Source organism: Sander lucioperca, chromosome 17, assembly GCF_008315115.2.
Source record: "Sander lucioperca isolate FBNREF2018 chromosome 17, SLUC_FBN_1.2, whole genome shotgun sequence".
Taxonomy (NCBI): Eukaryota; Metazoa; Chordata; class Actinopteri; order Perciformes; family Percidae; genus Sander; species Sander lucioperca.
In genome coordinates this window covers 27780610-27803109 of record NC_050189.1, presented here as the reverse complement: position 1 = coordinate 27803109, position 22500 = coordinate 27780610, and the positions used below count along the sequence as shown (strand labels likewise).

General features: G+C 40.9%; 1 protein-coding gene and 1 long non-coding RNA gene across 4 annotated transcripts in view; one reads left to right on the top strand and one right to left on the bottom strand.

The window, feature by feature from the left end:
• The window catches only part of LOC118493683, a 13335-nt gene extending 9000 nt beyond the window's left edge, over window positions 1–4335 (top strand). The window contains exon 3 of the long non-coding RNA XR_004895634.1: window positions 4272–4335. This is a non-coding gene — a long non-coding RNA (uncharacterized LOC118493683). The remainder of the gene's footprint in view (window positions 1–4271) is intronic.
• The window catches only part of LOC116060780 (protein phosphatase methylesterase 1-like), a 21516-nt gene continuing 2168 nt past the window's right edge, over window positions 3153–22500 (bottom strand). The window contains exons 2-15 of one of the 3 annotated variants that reach the window (XM_031314520.2): window positions 19477–19666; window positions 19336–19393; window positions 16661–16712; window positions 15775–15929; window positions 15593–15683; window positions 14795–14860; window positions 13468–13618; window positions 12471–12557; window positions 10841–10958; window positions 9553–9597; window positions 7923–7987; window positions 5790–5857; window positions 4721–4751; window positions 3153–3474 (exon numbers count right to left, since the gene is read on the bottom strand). In XM_031314520.2, the coding sequence (XP_031170380.1) occupies window positions 4730–4751; window positions 5790–5857; window positions 7923–7987; window positions 9553–9597; window positions 10841–10958; window positions 12471–12557; window positions 13468–13618; window positions 14795–14860; window positions 15593–15683; window positions 15775–15929; window positions 16661–16712; window positions 19336–19393; window positions 19477–19666 (1168 nt within the window). In that variant the 3' untranslated portion in view covers window positions 3153–3474; window positions 4721–4729. The remainder of the gene's footprint in view (window positions 3475–4720; window positions 4752–5789; window positions 5858–7922; window positions 7988–9552; window positions 9598–10840; window positions 10959–12470; window positions 12558–13467; window positions 13619–14794; window positions 14861–15592; window positions 15684–15774; window positions 15930–16660; window positions 16713–19335; window positions 19394–19476; window positions 19667–22500) is intronic. The other 2 variants (XM_031314522.2, XM_031314521.2) reach the window with 2 other exon arrangements.

The window sequence follows — 22500 nt, the reverse complement described above, 5'->3', positions numbered from 1 at the left end:
GTAATGTATGTTGGTGGAGAATCACAGACGAGTGGATGTCAAAGTTTAGTCAGGTTTTGAAACCATTTCAATTTTTTTTAAATGCTATAAAATTGAATACCCACAATTCGATGAAAGTAGTAATCGAGTACTTGCAATTGTACTTACTTTTTTGTGTACTTTGGTTGAAAAGAAACCCATATTTCTGATATAGAAGTTTTGAGAACGGGTCAAATTTGACCCGAGGACAACACAAGTTTTTTTGGGGCATTTTTAGGCCTTTATTTCCACATGACAGATGAAGACATGAAAGGGGAGAGAGGGGGGGGAATGACATGCAGCAAAGGGCCGCAGATCGCAGTCAAACCCCCAGCCGCTGCGTCGAAGAGTAAACCTCTACACACGTGCGCCCGTTCTACCAACCGAGCCAACACGGCCACGATGATCTCCAATTTCTTTCGTGTATTTAAAGTACCTCGGTAAGTTTTTGAAGATGGCACAAACTCTTTCTTGGTTCCACGGTGGTTTATCGTTGCTAATGCTAACTATGCATTGTTTCTTGTTTTCTTCTAAAAAAAAAATATGTGAAACACATCACTGCCTGGAGAAACTTGGTGAAGAAAACAAATCAAAGAGACGCACACACAAAAACACCTGAAGAATCACAGTATATTTTATACCGAACAACAAACACATTCATCTAACGTTAATGACACTTTTGGGGAGCGCTACTGCTACATACTGTACGTAAACAACGGAAACATCCAAGAATGTCTTAACACAGAGAAATGGAGAGAGAGAAAAAAATAATTTTCATCATCCTCAATTAGTAGTAACCGAACAAACGTCTAGCTGGAGGAAGCAGCAGTGAACATACTGTTAGCCCATGCTCTACCGTCAACGTTACGTTAGCATGTTTCACTCCCTGTGTTAATGGCCACACAACGAAAACCTTTCATTCATTTTCCTGAAAGTCATTTGTAAATTAAGTTACGTACTCCATCTTCATATTATCTTTGAGTGGGTAGATTTTACCTGAGTTTTAGCGACACTTTTGTTCACCAACTGTCTTTTGTGAGGAAAATAAGATTAAAGACCGCTAACAAGTCACATAAGAAGTAAGTATTTTATCTAATGCCATAAAGCTTAAACTATTCCAATATCAGTTTTTACGTAACATTAGCTAGGTCATTGCTCATTTTCAGCAGCAAGCTAGTTAGCAGTTACTATTAGCTTAAGTGCTAACGGTAGTTAGTTAGTTGCTAGCTAGCTTATGAATTCCGCACAGCCACAAAGTAAAAACTGGTAGAAAATCACGTATTTAAATTAATAAAATGAAAATGTGATGTAGGTCATTATACTAATTTAAGTTTCAGCTGGCTAGTTAGCAGTTAGTAATGCTATTATCTTAATAACACACCCAGACAGTCCAGCTTAAAACTCAGCAAAACTATTTGGCCTTAATGACGACGCCTGTTTGTCTTGAAGTTGTAAAGGTTTTGTAGATTTGGTTCAGCAGGAGAGAGGGCTGGCTCTGATTGGGAAACACCTGGATGGAAAATATGAGTGTGGAGACTCACAACTTGATTCAATGCAAGAACTACATAGGGCCTAATTTTCAGTGAAAAAAAAAATCTTAGAAATGTGGGAACATTGGGCTGTGGGACCATAGCGCTGTGGGACCATTGGGCTGTGGGACTATTGGGCTGTGGGAACATAGGGCTGTGGGACTATTGGGCTGTGGGACCATTGGGCTGTAGGACTATTGGGCTGTGGGAACATAGGGCTGTGGGACCATTGGGCTGTGGGAATATAGGGCTGTAGGACCATAGGGCTGTGGGAACATAGGGCTGTGGGAATATAGGGCTGTGGGACCATTGGGCTGTGGGAATATAGGGCTGTAGGACCATAGGGCTGTGGGACTATTGGGCTGTGGGAATATAGGGCTGTGGGACCATTGGGCTGTGGGACCACTGGGCTATGGGAATATAGGGCTGTGGGACCATTGGGCTGTGGGACCACTGGGCTGTGGGAATATAGGGCTGTGGGACCATTGGGCTGTGGGACCACTGGGCTATGGGAATATAGGGCTGTGGGACTATTGGGCTGTGGGAACATAGGGCGACTATGGGTCTCCGCATATCACGGTTAGTAACGTTAGCACATTAAGTATCTCATATATCATGGTTTGGACTGAGTATCTCAATTGAACTTTTTGACAATCTCTTATGTTTTGTCATCCCTAACATTTAATGTAGGCTACATGGCTTTTTAAAAATCTTTTCTGGGGATTAGGCTCAGGGAAGATGTGGGCTACCAGCCTATCGCCTTTGGTAGCTTATAGTCAACAACGTACATTTGGGATTTGTTCAGCGCAGAGAGAGGAAGTCAAAGCAAATGTAGGCCTACTTCTGGTTATCTGTAATGCAGCATTTTTTTTGGCTTGACTCAGTATTAATTGGAACAGAACAGAAACTACACAACAACAGGCAATCACAAATGGTTCATAGCTACGGTTAGCTACTAGAGCAACCCGTTCTCACTCCCAACTTGTAAAATACGGATGCTTGGTCTGTGGCTCTCAGCGTCAGATACGACGCAAAAATCACCCTTTAGCGTCTGGGCAGAGCAGCAGCGGTAATTTTATAACCCCACCCACGATCTTTTCCTAAACCTAACTGTCCCGTTGTCGTGCGGGATGTCAGTTAAAGTGTAACTCTCGTCAAAATGCAACCTAGGGTCTTTTTCTGAATGTACCCGAGTTAAGCTTTCGTTTAAAAGCATAATTAGGACAGAATCGCCACTTTTAAGAATTACCGTATTCTCATTTTCGGTCAAATGGCCTTTTGAATGGGAGTGCTAGGGACACTACTATGATCACATCAAAATCACTATTTTTAAAACGCTAAGAAGGCTCAACACAACATGAGACTTTGCTCCAAGTATCACCAGGGGCTCTACACATGACCGAAAGCATTGACAACATTGGTTGTGTTCACAGAGTTTACTAAAAAAGGTTTTCAACAACTCACTGTAGCTGTTGGTTTTCCGCTCGCTACCATCTTGTCAGTCAAAAATAGTCGATCTTCGAATGCAACGTAACAGGGAGGAGAGTAAAGATGGAAAGCTCCTAAAGCTTAGTTCCATATAAATGCACGGATTATTCGTTGTTTTGTCGTTAGTGAAAAACAATACTGACCTTGTAGTTGAAAAAGGAGCTTCATATGAATATAAGAATGACATTTCCTCCTATGGAGACCGTTCATTCACATTCGGAGATCGGCATCTAAATATTACTCTAAAGGAGACTTATTGCGTCGATAACAAACGCCAAAGGCACCTGACCAAGCGTCGCTTTTCGGCGCAATGGGAGTGAGAATGTGTTGACTAGAGACGTCGGCCGCATCTGATAAAAGGAGGAGGATGAAGAATAAAAACGGAGGTCTGTAAAGGTCTGAATCTCGGAGCTCCTCTTTTGCTGGTCCAACAGAAAACCTGAGAAAGAGAGAAAGTGTTTAAAAAGTGAGAACCTGCCTGAAGTAGTTAACAAGAAAAATATTTTTATGTAAACTTGTAGTTGGTCAGAAAGTTCATATTTTCTCTGCAAATCATGTCCCTGAAACAGATTTCTTTCTGCTTTGAGTACTTTTACGTTTGATACTTTAAGTACTAGGCTTCATTTTCCTAATAATACTGTTGTACTTCTACTTGAAGTAAAGGTACAGCTGCAAAGATTAATCAATTAGTTGTCAGGCTTTTCTCTTTTCTCTGCCCCTGTAAACAGTGTTGCCAACTCTTTTCCAATGAAAGTCGCTAGCACCAGCTCCAAAAGTCGCTAAAAGTAGCTAGATGACGTTATACGTTCATTTGCATATTTGTGACGTCATTATGCAATCATTTGTATAAAGCTTAGTGGTTGTGTCAGCAAGGTAGATAGAAAGAAATAGAACTCTTTAGCCGAATAATCACAAATTCAATACAGGAATTTATTTGACCTTATAATTATGACTTAGGTAGCCTATCTTTGAAGTAAAAAAAAGAAATTCTACAAAGGGAGGGAAAAAGATCGATAAATAATTCTCAAAGAAGGCTGGCTTGCCCAGGGCCAGGCCAGCTCAGCGGCGTCTTTCTCCCGTCGCGTCCCGCTGTCTCTCCTACCTACACCGGCCCCCGCACACCCTGTCCCTTCTCCCCTTCTACCTGCCTGTACTGCTGTGCATTATGGAGAGAGGGGAGATGGGAGGGGCTGCTCCTCAGTCACGTAATAGAAGTATATATAATAATAATAATAGTTTTGGCGGCCACAGGAGAAAAATACCTTGAGTGCCCGCTGGACAATACTGCTGACTTTCTACAGAAAGTCGCCAGATTTGTCACTAGTCGCTTTTGTGAAAAAAGTCGCTAAGGGGGTCTGAAAAGTCGCTAAGTTGGCAACACTGTCTGTAAAGTTTAGGTGCAGAACCCCGAGCCGTTTTGGGCAGCAACCAAGCCAAGTAGATGTAAATAAAAGACTTTTCTCAGATCTAATGGCTGTAGTTGGACTTCTTGTCTTTAAGCTTTTTGACTGTCTAGCTTTTCCAACGTTTTAGACACAGATATGGTGATAATAACGGTGCAAAGTGATGTGAAAAAGAGACCAAAACTACCACAATGGGACGCCAAATGACCACAGAGACCCCAAAAAAAAGGAAAACAAAACAAAACTGATCAAACAGGTGTAAGTGTTTAAACAACGTCTTACCTGCAGATCTCATCGTGTGAAGGAGTTGGCGCTGGAGAGAGAATGGAGAACATTTTTCTTAGTTTCAGGCGTATTTTTTTGTGAAATACATCAGTAAATCAGTGCTTTCTTAGTCTCCCTCCCCAGACCTTCCTCCACAGAGCTGCGGAGAAGGGTCTGGCTATTATTATTATGACTAATTCTATTTTTTCTATTATACGTTATGTATATATTTTTTTCTCCTATATCTACTTAATGTGTATTTGTGTTATTTTTCTTTTGAGCTGCTGTAGCACAGGGATTTCCCCAGTGTGGGATTAATAAAGTCTATCTTATCTTATCTTAGTCCACACAGCATTCTGGGATGGGAGAAAAACGTGCTCTGGTTTATTGGAATTTCTTTAAACCAATCACAATCATCTTGGGCGCCGGACGGAGCCACGGTGCTGCTGCAAAATAGCCTCTGGAAGGAACTTGTTTTGGTGGAACTTGTGTATGTTCAAAAGTAGTTTTAGTCGTGCAACAGACAACTCAGATTGGACAGATAGTCTAGCTAGCTGTCTGGATTTACCCTGCAGAGATATGAGGAGCAGTTAACCATAGTCCTCATAAATCCAATCTAGGACGCCAACACAGAGAAAAAGGAAGGGGACGGACGAAGAAAAGGAACGTCGTGGATATAGACTAGTGCAAAGGTGCCCAAATTCTTTCATATGAAGGGCCAAAATGTATCTGGATGGAAGGCCACGGGCCAAAAATAAATGTCGATGTTGAAGAATACAGTAATTCTTGCCATTCTCCGTAGATAAAACGTACATATGTAATTTAAATGGGAAGTTTACCAGGACTGTGCTTTACATTGCTGTTAAACTCAGATTAAGTGCTTTTTAACTGCACAAAATGTACGTTTCATAGTCATTACTTTTAAAATAAGAGGAGAATAAGCATGAATATGTCAAATACATGGCGGGCCAAAACAAAGAGAGCACCGGCCAAACTTGGGCCACGGGGCCCCAAATTGGGCAGCCTTGGACTAGTGCTTTCTGGATGCGAAAAGGAAAGAGCTATACGGCAGACTGAATCTTTTTACCTCCTGGTTTCTCTTCTGGCTTCAGCAAACTTGTGTCTCAACAGGAAGGAGGCCACAGCTTCAGCCACCTACACCAACAAAACAACATATTCATATATCAGTTCAGGCAGCAGGAATCTAAGAGATGAGCATCTTTTAAAGTCCTGCAATTCAAAATCATACTTGAGTAAAAGTGCTAAAGTATCAGCATCAAAATATACTGAAAGTACCAAAAAGTAAAATTAATTTTTCAGACTTTTTTTTTTATAGGGGTGCACCGATTCAATATTAAGATTGGATATCGGCCCCAATATTGATATAACGTTATTAATTAATTAATATTATCCATTTTGGATTGTGGATCGGAAAAATGACCAGATCCACGGGCCGATCCAGTTTTTATTCATTTTTTTCCTCCGTCGCAGCCCATCTTACGTCATTCGGCTGTGTGGAGACATTTCACACTTGTCACGCCAACTAAGTTCGTCGGCTGTTTGCAATGTCTGCAAAGTAAATGTTTCGAGGGGTGGTGGTACTACTGCAAAGTACAATACTAGATTTGAATGCACTATTGTTTTAATAACAAATAAATAAGAATTCAATACATTACATCTAAATTTATGTTATTTTGTCTTAGGATACAGGTAATGTTTAGTTAGGAAGGTCTGGTGCCTCTAGTCTCTTCCACATGGTGGAAGGAAGGTATAAGGTGGAAGGTATACAGTGTATTATTAATTCAACAACGGTATCGGATCGGTATCGACAGATAGACAAAGCCCAGGCATCGGTATCGGGACTGAAAAAGTCGGATCGGTGCATCCCTACTTTTTTATGCTAGGCTACATAACGATGAACGTTAGTTGACGATGGCTTCTCTGTGTTGCCAGATCTGGTGAGAGAGTTTGTTCCTGAGACAGAACCAGGTCTGGAACAAAGGGCGTAACTTTGAGTTCAACATTGGGGGGGGGGGGGGGGGGGTTAGATCTCCAACCATCTAGGGAGGAACCGGGACATGGGCATGACTGCATGGATTGGAAAAAGCTACAAAAACCTCGAAAGATTTGTGGAAAAAAAAACTTGAAAAGAACGACAACAATGTCGGAAAAAGCGACAAAAAAACTGAAGAAATTGTCCAAAAAAAAGGAACAAAAACTTCGGGAACAAAAATCTAGAAAGGCGACAAAACCTAAATTAAAATTAAAAATAAATTGTCCAAAAAAAACCTCCAAAAAAGCCATTAAAACGTCAAAAAAAATTTTATTTAATTTTTTTTTAAGCAGGGGACAAAACAGCAACAAAAATAAGCATTGATTATAATTATTGATGTTGATGTTTATCACTTTAATGTTGCAGCTGGTAAAGGTGGAGCCCATTTTAACTACTTTACTGCTGGGTAGATTAATTTGTAATAATCAGGGCCAGACAGAATCTGCAGCGAATTAAAACAAATAAAAATACAACTCATAATGTTAACACATCTCCACCCTGAGCAAAAAAATCAGTCCGCTACATTTCGCGGTTTTCAATTCTGGATCGTCGCTGAAAACTGTAAAAAGAAATCTGTAGATTCCATCTGTCTGATAACAATGCATCATAATGTATTAGTTGATCTGACACAGTAACTAAGTTATCTTGTAAATGATAAAGTATTATGAACAGGGATGTAACGATGCATCGTGAATCGGATTAAAATGGATATAAATGTATAAAGATTACAACTGGTGGGATCAAAAATGGATCGTGATGCAGTTTTTTAACATCTAGAGCGTAACCTACATCATTACGTCTTCTGAGTTTATGTATTTGAAGAGTATTGTATGTATATATATATATATATATATATATATATATATATATATATATATATATATATATATAGTCATTTGTCTGCAGCTCATTCTGTTAAAACAATCCTGAGAAAATCGTATCGTCAACTTAAAATCGTGAATAAAATCGTGAGCTGAGTGTATCGTTACATCCCTAATGATAAATGTAGTGGAGCAAAAAGTACAATATTACCCTCTGAGATGTAGTGGAGTACAAATATAAAGAAGCAAAAATGGAAATACTCAAGTATAGTACAAGTATCTCAGGATTTTATTTAGTTACATTCCACCAGTGACTATGAACTAAGTAAGTAAACAGTTTTCTTACTTTGTCTGGTTTGTTTTCTTGCACCGCGTGTCCACAGGGTGGCAGCACCTGCATCATGAATTTACCTGGAGACAAACAGAGAGACAGGTAAACACACACACACACACACACTCTGTGAACTGTCTGTCTTACACTCACCCTCTCACACATATCTTTGACACTACACACACTCCTGGACTGTCACTTCCAGCGTGGTTGTTGACTGACAGGAGCAGCTGTCTCTCGAGAGGAACTGCCGCCTCAAGGTGTGTGTATCTGTGTTTACACACGTGTGTGTGTGTGTGTGTGTGTGTGTGTGTGTGTGTGTGTGTGTGTGTGTGTGTGTGTGTGCACCCTTCACCTTTTCCCTCACAGTTAGTGAAGAAGCACAGTGTGAAAAGAATGCCAAGTATTTCTAATATCACGGTGTTTCTCTACGTGGGGCATTTTGTTTTTCAAAGACTACATTTCCCATCAGCTCTTCTAACTTCTCCAACCAATTGGAGCTGACAGTTTTCTGTCTTCTGGTGCCAGAAAGTCATTAAGTTGTGTTTTGTACCGGCGGATTAGTGGTGGAAGAAGTATTTAGATGCTATACATCAGTAAAACATCACACGATGAAAATATATGTTCTGTATTCAAACTCTTACTTAAAAGGTAACTTTGTTTTTTTCAACCTATTTTCCTGTTTTTGTGTCTAAGTGACTGATGGACACAACAATCTTTGACTTTGTTCCAGTATTAAGCAAGATCACTGCAGTCGGCAGCGGCGAAACAAGCTACAATGATAGTTATTGGGCAATTGTGCACCTTCAATTTCCGTCCACTAAAAGTGATGTTTTTGCCGCTGACAGGCTCAGATTATTGTTAAAGAGTAAGATCCTTTTTTTTAAACATAGAAACATCCCCTAAATTGCGTTCGCTAAACCCACCAGACTCCATGTAAATAAACAGCCATTTTATCATCGTAAAACACACTTCATTCAAAGTCGACAGCCTAGCTGCTAGCGTGGCCCGCCCTCATACTCTGCTTCTGACTGGCTAGTAGTCCTTACCTAGGTACTGTCAGGGCACGCCCTCATACTCTGCTTCTGACTGGCTAGTAGTCCTTACCTAGCTACTGTCAGGACACGCCCTCATACTCTGCTTCTGACTGGCTAGTAGTCCTTACCTAGGTACTGTCAGGGCACGCCCTCATACTGTGCTTCTGACTGGCTAGTAGTCCTTACCTAGCTACTGCACATGTGCGACTCCCAACAAAGATTTAATAGAAGTGAGATGTCTCACTCTGTAGCTAAAACAGAGAGCTCAACACACAGGGTGAAAAGAGGTGCAGTGCAACAAATATATGGCACTTTATAATCACTCCCCTGGTTTGGTTGAAATAAACCCTAAATTCACCCATTTACATGTGAAAATATGCTGGCTCTATACACGCTAAAAGTAGTGATTATTTACATGGAGTCTGGTGGATTTAGTGATCGCGATCTCGGAGATGTTTCTGGTTAAACAAAAAGGATCTTACTCTTTAATAAAAAGGTCTATCTCTGTAGGGATCCTTTCCATAATGTTAGTCAGACACTTAGAATAATAATCTGTCCGTATTTTACGCGATGGGAGTGAGAATGTGTGGGTCGAGTCAGCGTCTCACCTTGCATCTGGCCGATAGTCAGATCTCTGTCCAGCCGGTCGATTCCTGGAAACAGAAACTGAAATGTTTAAAAAAAATGACTGCTTGTTGTTGATATAAAAAATCTTTTCAAGGTGATATTTTACGCCAGCTCCATACAGAAGCGTAGTACTTTTTCTCCAAACACACGTATAAACGTCATCTTGAGAAAAGCTCTTTACCGATATGATCTGTAGATGTTTGTAATGTTTTTGTTAATCATTTATTTCTCAGGGTTCAACGTTAAGTATTTTTTTTCACTTGTCCGGTCGGGGCAAGGTTGCCCAAAGTAAATTTTTCAGGCCCATATACAAATAGTTTTTGTCGGGGAAAAAAAGTGTGAAGAAAAACGCTGAAAGCTTCGAAAAGAAAAGTCAAAAAGCGTCAAAAAAAAGGGGGGAAAAACATTGAAAAAATATGTCAAAAGTGTCAAAGGGTGCAGAAAAAAGGGTTGAAAAAATGTCAACCCATCAAGAAACATAAACAAAAAGCGCCAAAGCGTGAAAAATAATGTCGAAAAAAAATATCAAGCATCATCACTCAAATCATTCAACAATCATTCTCTGACGGCGGCAAGAGAACGATGATGTTATTTATGATACGATGACGGCCCAACGGGCAACTGGGTTGTTATATGTACTTGCCCAAAGTGGCGTTTTACTTGTCCCGGGCCATCGGGCGACCTTTAAAGGTGCTGTAGGTAGGATTGTGAAGATCCAGGACTTAACCAAAAAATTTGAACATCAACAACTTCTCAGTCCCTCCCCCCCTTTCTGCTAAAGCCCAAAACGGTTTCCTAAGCCCCTCCCCCCACAAGGGAGAATGAATGTGTGTGCATGAGCAGTGATTGACACGCAGTTAGACACTCCCCCTGGCCCTGATTGGTGCATCTGAACAGTTAGACACGCCCCCTGACCCTGATTGGTGCATCTGAACAGTTAGACACGCCCCCTGACCCTGATTGGTGCATCTGAACAGTTAGACACGCCCTCTGGCCCTGACTGGTGCATCTGAACAGGGAGCAGTAGATTTTTGCAATTCGCACTCCAGGCTGTAGGTGGAGCCAGAGGAGCCGGATTATTTTTAAATTACCTGCTTCCTGTAGTTCTACTGGAACATAGGGTCAGTTTCAGCAAATATGACAGAAAGTTTGTTTTATAAGACTTACCTACTGCACCTTTAATGTTAAACCGTGCTGTTAAATACCGGTGTCTTGGCAGAAATAAAATAAAACTAACTAAACTAACTATAGAGGTTTTGAAATACCTACCGGCCAATAGCAGGAGTTTGGGCAGGTTGCAAGCCAGGAAGAGGTTGGAGGTTCCTCTAAACCATCCGTCCCAATACTTCTCTGACTTTGACAGGTCGATACGCCACATGTACACACTCTTAAACATAGATACACACCGTGGTTCATTAATTATCTTTGTAATAAAACAGGCAATAGGACAAACAAACAAAAAACATGAATGTGCATTTGAGATACAGGAAATGAAAGAATTTGAACAAATCAAGTTATACTGTCTGCCTGAGTTAGGTTTACAGACTGTAAATAATGCTGCTTTGAAGCCTCGAGTTTGGCAATTTGGCCGTCATCTTGGTTTTTTGAATGTGACGAGAGAGGTGTGGAGCTGCAGAGGATGACTCAGCTAAACCAGTGTTGTTTATGGTTTCATGGCGCTAAACGCTAAAGTGGGAAAGTTGCCGATTTTCACCCCCTGAGGCGAGTCATCCAGCGGAGATTTACCGGCAAAGTAAATAGGGCTGTGTATTGGCAAGAATCTGGCGATACGATACGTATCCCGATACATGGGTCACGATTCAATATATTGCAGTATATTCCGATACTGTGCGTAAGGCGATGTATTGGGATTTTTTTTAAGTATAATTTTAGAAAAACTAGTTATTTAAAAAAAGACACGATGTTCATAGAAGTCAAAGAAGTTTACTTTAGGTCAACAATTCAGTACACAGAAAATCAAACTGCCAGTTTGGGATTGTGGTTCACAGGTTCTTAGTGAGCTAATGTTTATATGCTAAAGTAGGCCAAAGTTCAGCCATAGCTACACTGTTAGCTTCTAGCACAAAGTCAGGCACTGCTACGCACTGCTAGGCACTGTTAGGCACTGTTAGGCACTGTTAGGCACTGCTAGGCACTGTTAGACACTGTTAGGCACTGTTAGGCACTGCTAGGCACTGCTAGACATTGTTAGGCACTGTTAGGCACTGCTAGGCACTGCTAGGCACTGTTAGGCTCTGTTAGGCACTGTTAGGCACTGCTAGGCACTGTTAGGCACTGCTAGGCACTGTTAGGCACTGCTAGGCACTGCTAGGCACTGTTAGGCACTGTTAGGCTCTGTTAGGCACTGTTAGGCACTGCTAGGCACTGCTAGGCACTGCTAGACACTGTTAGGCACTGTTAGGCTCTGTTAGGCACTGCTAGGCACTGTTAGGCACTGTTAGGCTCTGCTAGGCACTGCTAGGCACTGCTAGGCACTGTTAGGCACTGTTAGGCACTGTTAGGCTCTGCTAGGCACTGCTAGGCACTGCTAGACACTGTTAGGCACTGTTAGGCAAGGACACTAGTGGTGCGTCTCAGCATAGCCATCTAGCGGTAGGGGGTTTAAACACAACATAAACGTGAACCACTGTCTTACATGAATATTTTTGCACATAAAACTTAATTATTTTTTTTTTAAATCGATATTGCGTTTTTGAAAATCAATATAGTATTGCTAAATAAAATATTGCGATACTCAAGTGTATCGATTTTTTTCTTACACCCCTAAAAGTAAATAACTTTTTGATTCCCCAGCCAAGTTGACAAGTTGGCCAAGCATATTGTTACCGGTCAAAATATTAAATTGTGTTTTTTTTTTTTTTTTTTTTTTCAATCATACATCACCAACCGTTCTGTTGGTGGTTGTGAGTCCGGCTGGTTCATCTTCTGTTTTCATCGGGCTTTCTTTTGGAAGACTGGCTGACTCCTGCCAAAAAATGGCCACATACTGGCTAATTAATTAGCCTGAGGTAAACGCTAGCTATCAGTAAACAGAAGTGACGTGGTGGCTGGCGACTGGTGTGTGAGGGTGTATTTCCGTCAGTGTGTGTTTGTGTGTTTTGTGCGTGCTCCGACGTGGAGACGGCAGAGGAGCAGATGAAAGTAGCTGCAGTTTCACCAAAATAAAGACTGAAAAAAAACAACAAAAAGAATTTTGGTTCAAACATGAACTCGGCATGGCCGGGCAGATTTACTCACCAAACAGAAAATGTACCCACATTTGGCGCATGGATGCACGTACGGCAGTACAGAAAATCTAATAAGTTACTGCTAGCTGGCGTGTTTGGCAGAACGCTGAACAACAAGACATTTACGTTCCGGTTAACTTTGATGAAGTGAAATCACACAGTGGGTCAAAGTTTAAGATGAAAACATCAACACCCCAAAACAGGTTCAGGTCTGTTGTAAAGCTATAGTGCGTTATTTCTGTCGCCCCCATGAGGAATTCTAAGTAATGACAACAAAACTGTTGGCGCGTCCACATTGCTAGTAGCCAAGGAGGACACGGAGGATTAAAATAACATGATGGATTCTTCAGAAGAGGTCATTATCTTCACTTGAGTTTCTGCGCGGGAAAGTCACCGGACGCCTCAATCTTCTGAACATAGTCACACTGAGAAATACAGAGAGAGTTGTGTGGAGCTCATAGTCATAATTAGCTTTGTAGCAGCTCATTTGGCAATGGCTTGAATGTAACGGACATTTGTTAATATCAAAAAGTTACACACTTAAGCTGTCCGCAGTGCCATGGTTAGCAACATATGAATTGCATATGTTTTACGTTGCATTTTAGTTTGTTGCATTTTTACTTTGAATTACTTATTGTATTACTTTACCATTAGTTGTTCCTCGCTGTTGTTTTTGCCTTCGCTGAGGCTCACCTCTGAGGCGGCGTTTTCTTTGTCGTTGACGTATTTCTGATCGTAGAACTCTTCGTTACTCTCGACGACCACGTCGGTCACCGGGCTGGCCACCTCCACCTCACATCTAATAAAACAAGAAGTGAGAGGAAGCGATCAAAGCAGGTCTGGGTGAGTTTAGTTTGCCTAAGTCACGTTTGGTTCTGATGTAAGTCGATAATCTGTTTCCCCTCTTTACATCTAAGAATACAGAACCTAATGTGTAACATAAAATACTGTAAACTGTGCCGCGGTCAGCTGTGGACTTGTGTCAGTCCCGCAAGCGGTTTCAGGAAAGTGGCTGCGTGTGTCCATGACAATGCACAGAACATCAACACCGGTACAAGCCTACAGCTGTCCGCGGACACGGAGTGCGGAAAGTGTGTCAGAGCCTCCCGGACGGCTGAACTGAGACTGAGTTTCCTGCTTGCAACGGTTAATGATCGGTTAACATTTAATTTCATTGTGCTTTCTTTTGGAAGGCTGGCTGCCAAAAAATCTAGCCTGGTTGACACCAGACCCTTCTCAGTTGTAACTGTAACTAAGTCTGGGAAAGGTTCATTCACAGCCCATTTCCAAAGGGGCGTCACCAACGGACGCCGCTCAAATGCCTCTGGGCGCAATTGAATATTCCTTCAACCAATCAGACCAACGGTCCGGGTGACGTAGCAGCGACAGCGGCATCAACGGGTGACGCTGCGCTTCGGTGGCCGTCGTGTTGAATGTAAACAAAAAGCTGCTCGCCGTCGCTGCGCTATCGTCATAGTGTAAAGCCCGCCTCAACGGTTGTGATTGGTCCCTTGATTTGGAAAAATTGGAAATGGGCTTGAATGGGCTCTCGGCCAGACGGACTTGCAGAGCAAATCTCAAATTTGCTGGAAGTTCGTCAGGGTTTTCCTAGGCTACCAAAAATCGGCACTTACTAGCTAATTAATTAGTCTGAGGTAAACGCTAGCTATCAGTAAACAGAAGTGACGTGGTGGCTGGCGTCCCGGTGTGTGTGATGGTGTTTGTGTGTCGGCCCGCCCCCCGCGAAGCTCCAACATGCAGACAGCAGAGGAACAGAAGAAAGTAGCTGCAGCTTCATCAAAATGAAGACATCTGAGATTTACTCGCCAAACGGAAAATTTACCTGCATTTGGCGACTGGTGAATGTTTATTTCGGAGTCTGTTTATCCACCCATGTATTTTTTTTCCCCGGCTTTCATTTGAGACAAAATACGGTACAGTTTCAACAAAATTTAAACAATCAGAGCCAGCCTACCTTTTGATCTGACCAACCATTGAGACTCGGGCAGCTTCCAGGTTCCTTATTTGCCCGCTCTTGACGCTGAAAGGATAAAGAAAAAGACTTGTTGGTGGTCCAGTTTGGAGCTAAGCTTTGTGAGTGCAGCCAGTTGTTGAAGGCTCTGTAGTCTTACGTAGCCAGCTCTATCTCCGCAGCGCTGTGGAGTAAAGTCTGGCTACACCACAGATGCATTCTGAGATAAGAGTGCACCCCGCAAAAGACAACGCCACCTACAATATTAAATGAAGTTAACTGTTGACAAAATACAGTAACGTGAGCTATTTAAATTAGCTGATACATGGTTAAACCTCATTGGCTCTTACCAGTGTATCTCCGTGTGTACTTCCTCCACAGCAATCCCACCAATCAGTCCCAAAATGTCCCAGTTAGAGAGGAAATGCCGTAAACATATTCTTTGTAAATCTTTACAATCATTCCCTGAAAGAACCAACCAGGCCTGCCTTTTTGCACCATCCACAATTTCTCAAAACATTATATTTTTTGTGTGTAGCTCGATGGCTCCAAGTTTGTTGTTGTTTCCTGAAGAGTACAGAGTTTGAGAACGGCAACACACAGAGCTTATACTTTTGCCGGGTGAAAATGTTTCCCCAAAACAAGTTCCTTCCCGAGACTATTTTGCAGAGCCATCGTTGCTGCGTCTGGAGCTTAGCACCGCCCAGGACGATTGTGATTGGTTTAAAGAAATAGCCAGACCTTACTCCACAGAGCTGTGGAGATAGAGCTGGCAGACTACATTGTGCCTTAAATGCTCACCTCCACTCTATAGCGTGGTCCATGGACTTGAAGGACTTTGGTCTTCCCTTCAGGAAGTTCTGTATGCTGTGGAGTGCCTCCGTTGCACTGCCTTCAGGAGAAAAAAGAAGACCAGTGAAGTAGATATTTGTAAACATAAAAAGATAGCAATTAAAAAAAAAACAATGAAAGCCCGTTCTCACCTTCCACGACGTCTATAGCCACCAGGCCCACTGTGGTCGGTAGCAGCATATTGCTGGCTGTATGCACTGCGATCGCCCCGCCAACGCCGTGGCCAATCAGGACGATGGGGGGAGGAGTTTCACCGTAGCAGGCTCCAATCACATTGGCTATATCGCTGAGAGGGGCGGAGCCAACAGTGGTAGAAGCAGATAGTCACTCAAGAACTTCCCTCTTTAGTTTGCAGGGCGAAGAGCTCAACAGTGACCGCCCACTTTTTGAACAGCTCTGGTTCCGGCAGTAATTTTCCCCATTCAGTATCTCCATTGACGTGTTATTAAATGCTGATATACAGAGTTTTAAGCCTAGAACCAAGCCCACCAACTACGAGATACATCTGGCCCATGAAAACATTTGATTTGGCGCAAAAGGACATTTTAAAAACTGCAAAGAAGGCAAAGGTATAAGACTTCGTACAGAAACTATCCTAGATTTCAGTGATAGCAGCTAGTGGGTGTCTTGTGTTTGCGCTAAACTTTTACAGGTTAACAGCGACCTCCTCCAATCAGAGATGTCGCTGTTATGATTAGAATTGTGGGTAGTGTAGTATCCATGACATTGCGAATATAACATGTTATCCTTAAAACTTAAGACTTCTAGCTTCTACAGGAGGAGAAACTTTTGCTTCACAACCTCGGAGCTCGTAGTCAGTCTACATCGGATGGTTTTCACACAGAGCGTATCGGCCATAATGTCTGAACTTTAGACATTATGGCTGATCATCTTAATCCTTATAGAGAAAATTAATGGGAATTTTACTTTCAAAACCACACTGTTGAGCTCTATTGTTGTTAATTTGAGGTAAAAGGATTCATGGAAGCTGGAAGTTTGTGTTTCGCGTGCTGTTACCTGGACATGGTTTGAGTTGAGAAGTCGTCTGATTGGCGGACCAGGGTATCACCTTAAAAGAGATTAAAAAAAGAAAAAATCCTCATAATGACGTGACTCAAAATGCTCTACACTAAAATCAGACACGGAAACCAGAATGATAAAATGTATTTAGTGTTTAAGCAGGTGGGCCTAGAGCTTGGTCCACGGTAGGGCTGTTGGTACGAATTATTATTTTATATATATATATATATATATATATATATATATATATATACAGTGCTGCTCATAAGTATTCATACCCATGCTAAAGTTGACTAAAAAGAGGAATAAAAAAAAATCATCTTTTGGAAATTGATCTTAATGCCTTAATTAAAAAAATTAGGAAAAATCCGACCTTTAAGGACACCAATTTTCTTTTTTTCGATTTTTATTTTTAAAGGCCAGTTATTTCATGGATCCAGGATACTTTGCATCCTGATAAAGTTCCCTTGGCCTTTGGAATTAAAGTAGCCCCACATCATCACATCCCCTTCACCATACCTAGAGACTGGCATGGTTTTATTTCAGTTAGCCTAATAGCTAATAGCTTATAGAGGAAGACTGACAGCTCTAGTCTACGGTAAGCTTGTTTTGTGACAGTAATAATCATCAGTGACATAAATAAATACTGTAACACTGTAAATAGATATATGGATAAAACAAAGCTTCAATGCAAAGAATTTGTATCTATGATTTTTATTAACTCTTGTGCAGTCTTTCCCTTGACCATGAAAAAACACTTTTTCAACGTTTTGTTGCTTTTTCCAAAAAAAGTATTATATATATATATTTTTTTCAACATTTTTATCTGTCCCCAATCTCTTTGTCCCTTTTGTTGACGTTTTGTCACTTTTTCAACGTTTTAGCCGTTTTTTTCTAAAGCTTTTGACGCTTACTTCCAGTGTTTTTGATTTTTTTTCCGTAGTTTTTGTCGCCTTGGTCGACATTTTTGACGCTTATTTTCCGACTTCCCACATTTCTGATATAAAAATCCAGTTTCTTAAGGAATCGTTTCAGACCGAGTGAAAAAACAAGAATGCGAGTCTATTTGACCAATCACTGCTGTTGTCCAAATGGACCAATCCAATTCAGAACCACTGACACCAACACAACTTCAACAAAATCAACTTCTTTGCATGTATGTTGTTGCATCTATATTTCCCCCAAAGTTGTCTAAATAACCAAAAACATTTATTTTCTCAATGGGGTCTTTCACACCTGCCTCATTTACTTTGGTTGAATCACACTAGAGTTGGTTTTCCCCCTTTGGTGCTGTCCGTTTGGGCAGCTGTGAATGCATCAGTCGCACTCGGATACATTCCAAAAGCGAACAAAACATGCGCGATATCTGATTATTTATGTGTAGAGTTGGGTACCGAAACCTGGTGCTTATACGGCACCGGTGCCTTAACAACCGGTATCTACTGTAAGCAACCTTAATGTTAGCCATGTAATATATTGTAATATATAACTTTGTTTTCAAGATATTTCTCTATTTACTTGGTTTGTTATTGTTTTCATTTAATTTTATTTGTAATTTTTTGCTTTTTGTTACTTAGTTTTGTTGGCAGATATTGTTGCATGTATTTTATTTTATTTTGTTATTTTTTTATTTTTTACTTCTTTTCTGTATATGTTATGAAATGTTTTAATATTGTTTGACTAAATGTAGTGTTGGACCCCAGGAAGACTAGCTGGTCGTCAAGGCGTCAGCTAATGGGGATCCTTAATAAACTAAACTAAACTACCATACCGAATAGTAACGGGGATTTCGGTGCCAGCGCTGCCCTCTGATGCTCCGAAACGGATTGTTAGAGGCAACAGAAGCATCGCTGCGTATGAGGCTAGTTAACATAATACACTTGGCAGCAGGTAACGTTAGCCTACCGTTAGCTAGCAGCTGGATTAAACACGGTTAAAATGCTGACAGCTAAAGCTAGAGGATTGCACGTTAAGCAGTGTGCAGCTGCCGGTATCGGAAAAACAACACAGATGCTGCGTTTACTTGAAACTCGCCTCACCAGCCTTGTGGTGCATTCAAAGTTATTGTAAAATACCCTTTTTCCATCTAGTGGTTGTTTTTGTCATTTACCAGCAATTTACTGGTGAAATAAGTTATTATTGTAAGTTATTGTTCATAACATCATTTCATTTTGACCATATGGTCTTAGCAATAAACAAGCCGTTCTTAAATGTCACTGACTGTCGTTTTGTGCTCATTTTTTATTTTTTAAATATATACAATATAGTACATCTTTTTGTTTAAAATCTTTTAAAAAGTATCAGTTCAGGCACCGTTTAGGCACCGGCACCATTTTAAAAGTATAGTATATTTTAGCACCAGTATCGGAAAAAACCCAAACAATCCCAACCCTATTTATGTAAAATGGTTTGACCATGGAGATGCAGGAAATATGCACTAGTCCACAACACAGGACCTTCTTCCTGTATTTACTTTCTTGCTCCCGCCCCCCAGACACATCTGACCAATAAGCAGAGTGAACGTACTTCTTCATCTTTGGTAAGCTTGGATTTTTCTCCATGTGAAACGAAACCGAACCGGAGGGTAAACGGCTCCAAGTTTACAAACTCATGAATTCAGACCAGAGCAAATGAACTATGGGTGTTAAAAAAAACTCCCTAAAATTCTTTACCGTGACCCCTGAGGTCCATGGCGAGTACCCTGCAGGTCACTCTGCTGGCGATGGCCGTCTGCAACACAGAGAAACACAGACGTCAGGATGTAGCCGCCATCAATCAATTAATCGGTCGGCTGACTGGAGCTGGATACTCACGGTGAAGACGGCCCAGGACAGAGCCGAGTGTCCTCCACCGTGGAGCAGAACCAGCAGCGGTCCGTCGTTTCCCGCTTTATAAATCCTGAAGACGTCTCTGCTGTCGGCCGGCCCCACGCTCACATCCTCCATCTGGTCAAAATATTCCCGCCAGGACACCGGCGAGTAGTCCAGCTTACAGCCGACCTCACTGGTCGACATGTAGACAGAAACACACAACGTATACATTTAGCAAGAATACAACTTCTGCTTACCCAGTTCCAGCTTGTAGGAGAGCTTAATATTATCTTTTTCCAGTTTATATTCAGGCTGCCAATCGATTAAAAGTAATTTAACCCTTGTGTTGTCCTCGGGTCAAATTTGACCCATTTTCAAAGGTTTTTTTATAGGTGAAATATGGGTTTCTTCCAACCAAATGGCCTAAAAATAACATGGGTGCATGTTGTATGGTTTGGAACCCATACAACATTCTTCACAGGTAAAATTAATGATTACTTACATTGATTTTTGGGTGTTTAAAATGTTTAAATGGTTTCAAAACCGTATCCTGACTAAAAAAAAAAGCTTAAAACCGTTTAAAAAACCGTTTTAAGCACCAAAAGCCTTGAAAAAAGCGCCAAAAGCCTTGAAAAAAGCGCCAAAAAAGTTCATTTTCAATTTTGACCCGGAAGGACAACAAGTTCATGTAGACGGGAAGAAAAAACAAGGGTTAAATTAATCGTGATTAATCTCATAATTGTCCATAGTTTACTTAGCCTGGACGCCAGCCGAACTTAGCTCCGTCCACAACATTCGAGGTCTAGAATCTGAGGATGACGATGTCAGGCTATAGTATACTTGCAATTAATCTAACATTTTATATCTTTTCTAAATGTACTTTGAAAGTAAAAGTACTATTACTTTGATGGTGGGTGCGGTTATAAAATGTACGTTTCAGTGACACGCGGGACAAGAAGGGGACACGATCCCCCGGTCTCCTCGGGGAAAGTCCTGCATTGTTGTGATCCGTTCAACACCCGAACCAGCCCTCCTTCCTCGGCATTACCGTCTTTCATACTGTCGGTACACGATCCGTTCTGCCTGCACGATCCGTTCTGCACATGCGCAAGATAATACTGTTTTACCGAGGATACGACCTGCACGATCTGTTCCACGCTAGCCTATGGCTAGCCTCCACCGGGAAGCTAACGTTAGTTTAGCTAACAGCTAATTCGGCTAACCGCTAGCTGACAGCTAGATTCAGTCTAAAATAACGTTAACTCAAACGTAATGGGAAAAGCAGGCTACAGCTAAATTAAGACTTCACAACAATAAAGACAAGTATTGAGTGATTGTATTTTAAATGAGCACAAGTAAAGTAGAACTGACGTAACAGCTGTTATATATGTTAGGTGTTTGTTATATATGTCAACGTTTATTTTCAAGTTTTATTTTGAGGGTCTTTTAAAGTTATTACATGCTGTCTCAGCTAGCAGTTAGCCGAATTAGCTGTTAGCTAAACTAACGTTAGCTTGCCTGTGGAGGCTAACGGCAGACCGCTACAATCAGCTAGCGGTTAGCCGAATTAGCTGTTAGCTAAACTAATGTTAGCTTGGCTGTCGACCGGAAGCGTGGAACAGATCGTGCAGTGTCGTAAATCCTCGTACAACCGCGCATGCGCGAACATTTTGCACATGTGCAGAACGGATCGTGCAGGCAGAACGGATCGTGTACCGACACATACTACTCTCCACCGTTGTCGCTCTTAACGCTACGTCATCTTCCAGCGCGGCGGTCGAGCTGCTGCTCTGCCCGGTGCGTTCCATACAGAGGCTGAAGGGTGGTTTTTGTGTCGTATCTAACGTGAATGCTTCTGCCCAAGCGTCCGTGTTTGACGAGTTGGGAGTGAGAACGGGTTGTTTTAAGATATTAGAATTAGAATTAGAAATATAATGCCTTTTATTGTCACTATACACATGTAGAATGAGATTAAAAGCAACTCCTTTCCCAGTGCCAACATGTACGTAAAATAAATATAACAACATGGAAAAAAGTAGTGCAAAAAAAAGGGGGAGGGGGTGGGTTAAGGTGCACAGTTCTGAGACACTATATATATATATATATATATATATATATATACAGTCATGTGAAAAAATTAGGACACCCATGCTAAAGTTGACTAAAAAGAGGAATAAAAAAATCATCTTTTGGAAATTGATCTTAATGCCTTAATTAAAAAAATGAGGAAAAATCCAACCTTTAAGGACACCACTTTTGTTTGTGAATTAATAACGTATCGTAAATAAATAAATGTTCTTCCTTAAAATACAGGGGGCATAAGTAAGTACACCCCTATGTTAAATTCCCATAGAGGCAGGCAGATTTTTATTTTGAAAGGCCAGTTATTTCATGGATCCAGGATACTATGCATCCTGATAAAGTTCCCTTGGCCTTTGGAATTAAAATAGTCATCACATCATCATCATCACGTACCCTTCACCATACCTAGAGATTGGCATGGTTTTATTTCAGTTAGCCTTTAAAAATAAAAATCTGCCTGCCTCTATGGGAATTTAACATAGGGGTGTGTATAATTATGGCTCCTGTATTTTAAGGAAGAACATTTATTTATTTACAATACATTATTCATTCACAAAACAAAGTGGTGTCCTTAAAAGGTCGGATTTTTCCTCATTTTTTTAATTAAGGCATTAAGATCAATTTCCAAAAGATGATTTTTTTATTCCTTTTTTTAGTCAACTTTAGCATGGGTATGAATACTTATGAGCAGCACTGTATATATATATATATATATATATATATATATATATATATATATACACAGTATATATATGAAATGTTTTTATATAGTGTGATATGCAGTGTGGGTTATTGCATATTATTTGAATGTTGCCCAATAGTGGTGACCATATTCAGTGAGTAATAGATATTGGACAATGAGAGTAATGATATTGCACAGTATACAGATATTGCACAGTGATGGAATTGCACAGTATTATCAATATTATAATGAGTATTAAATAT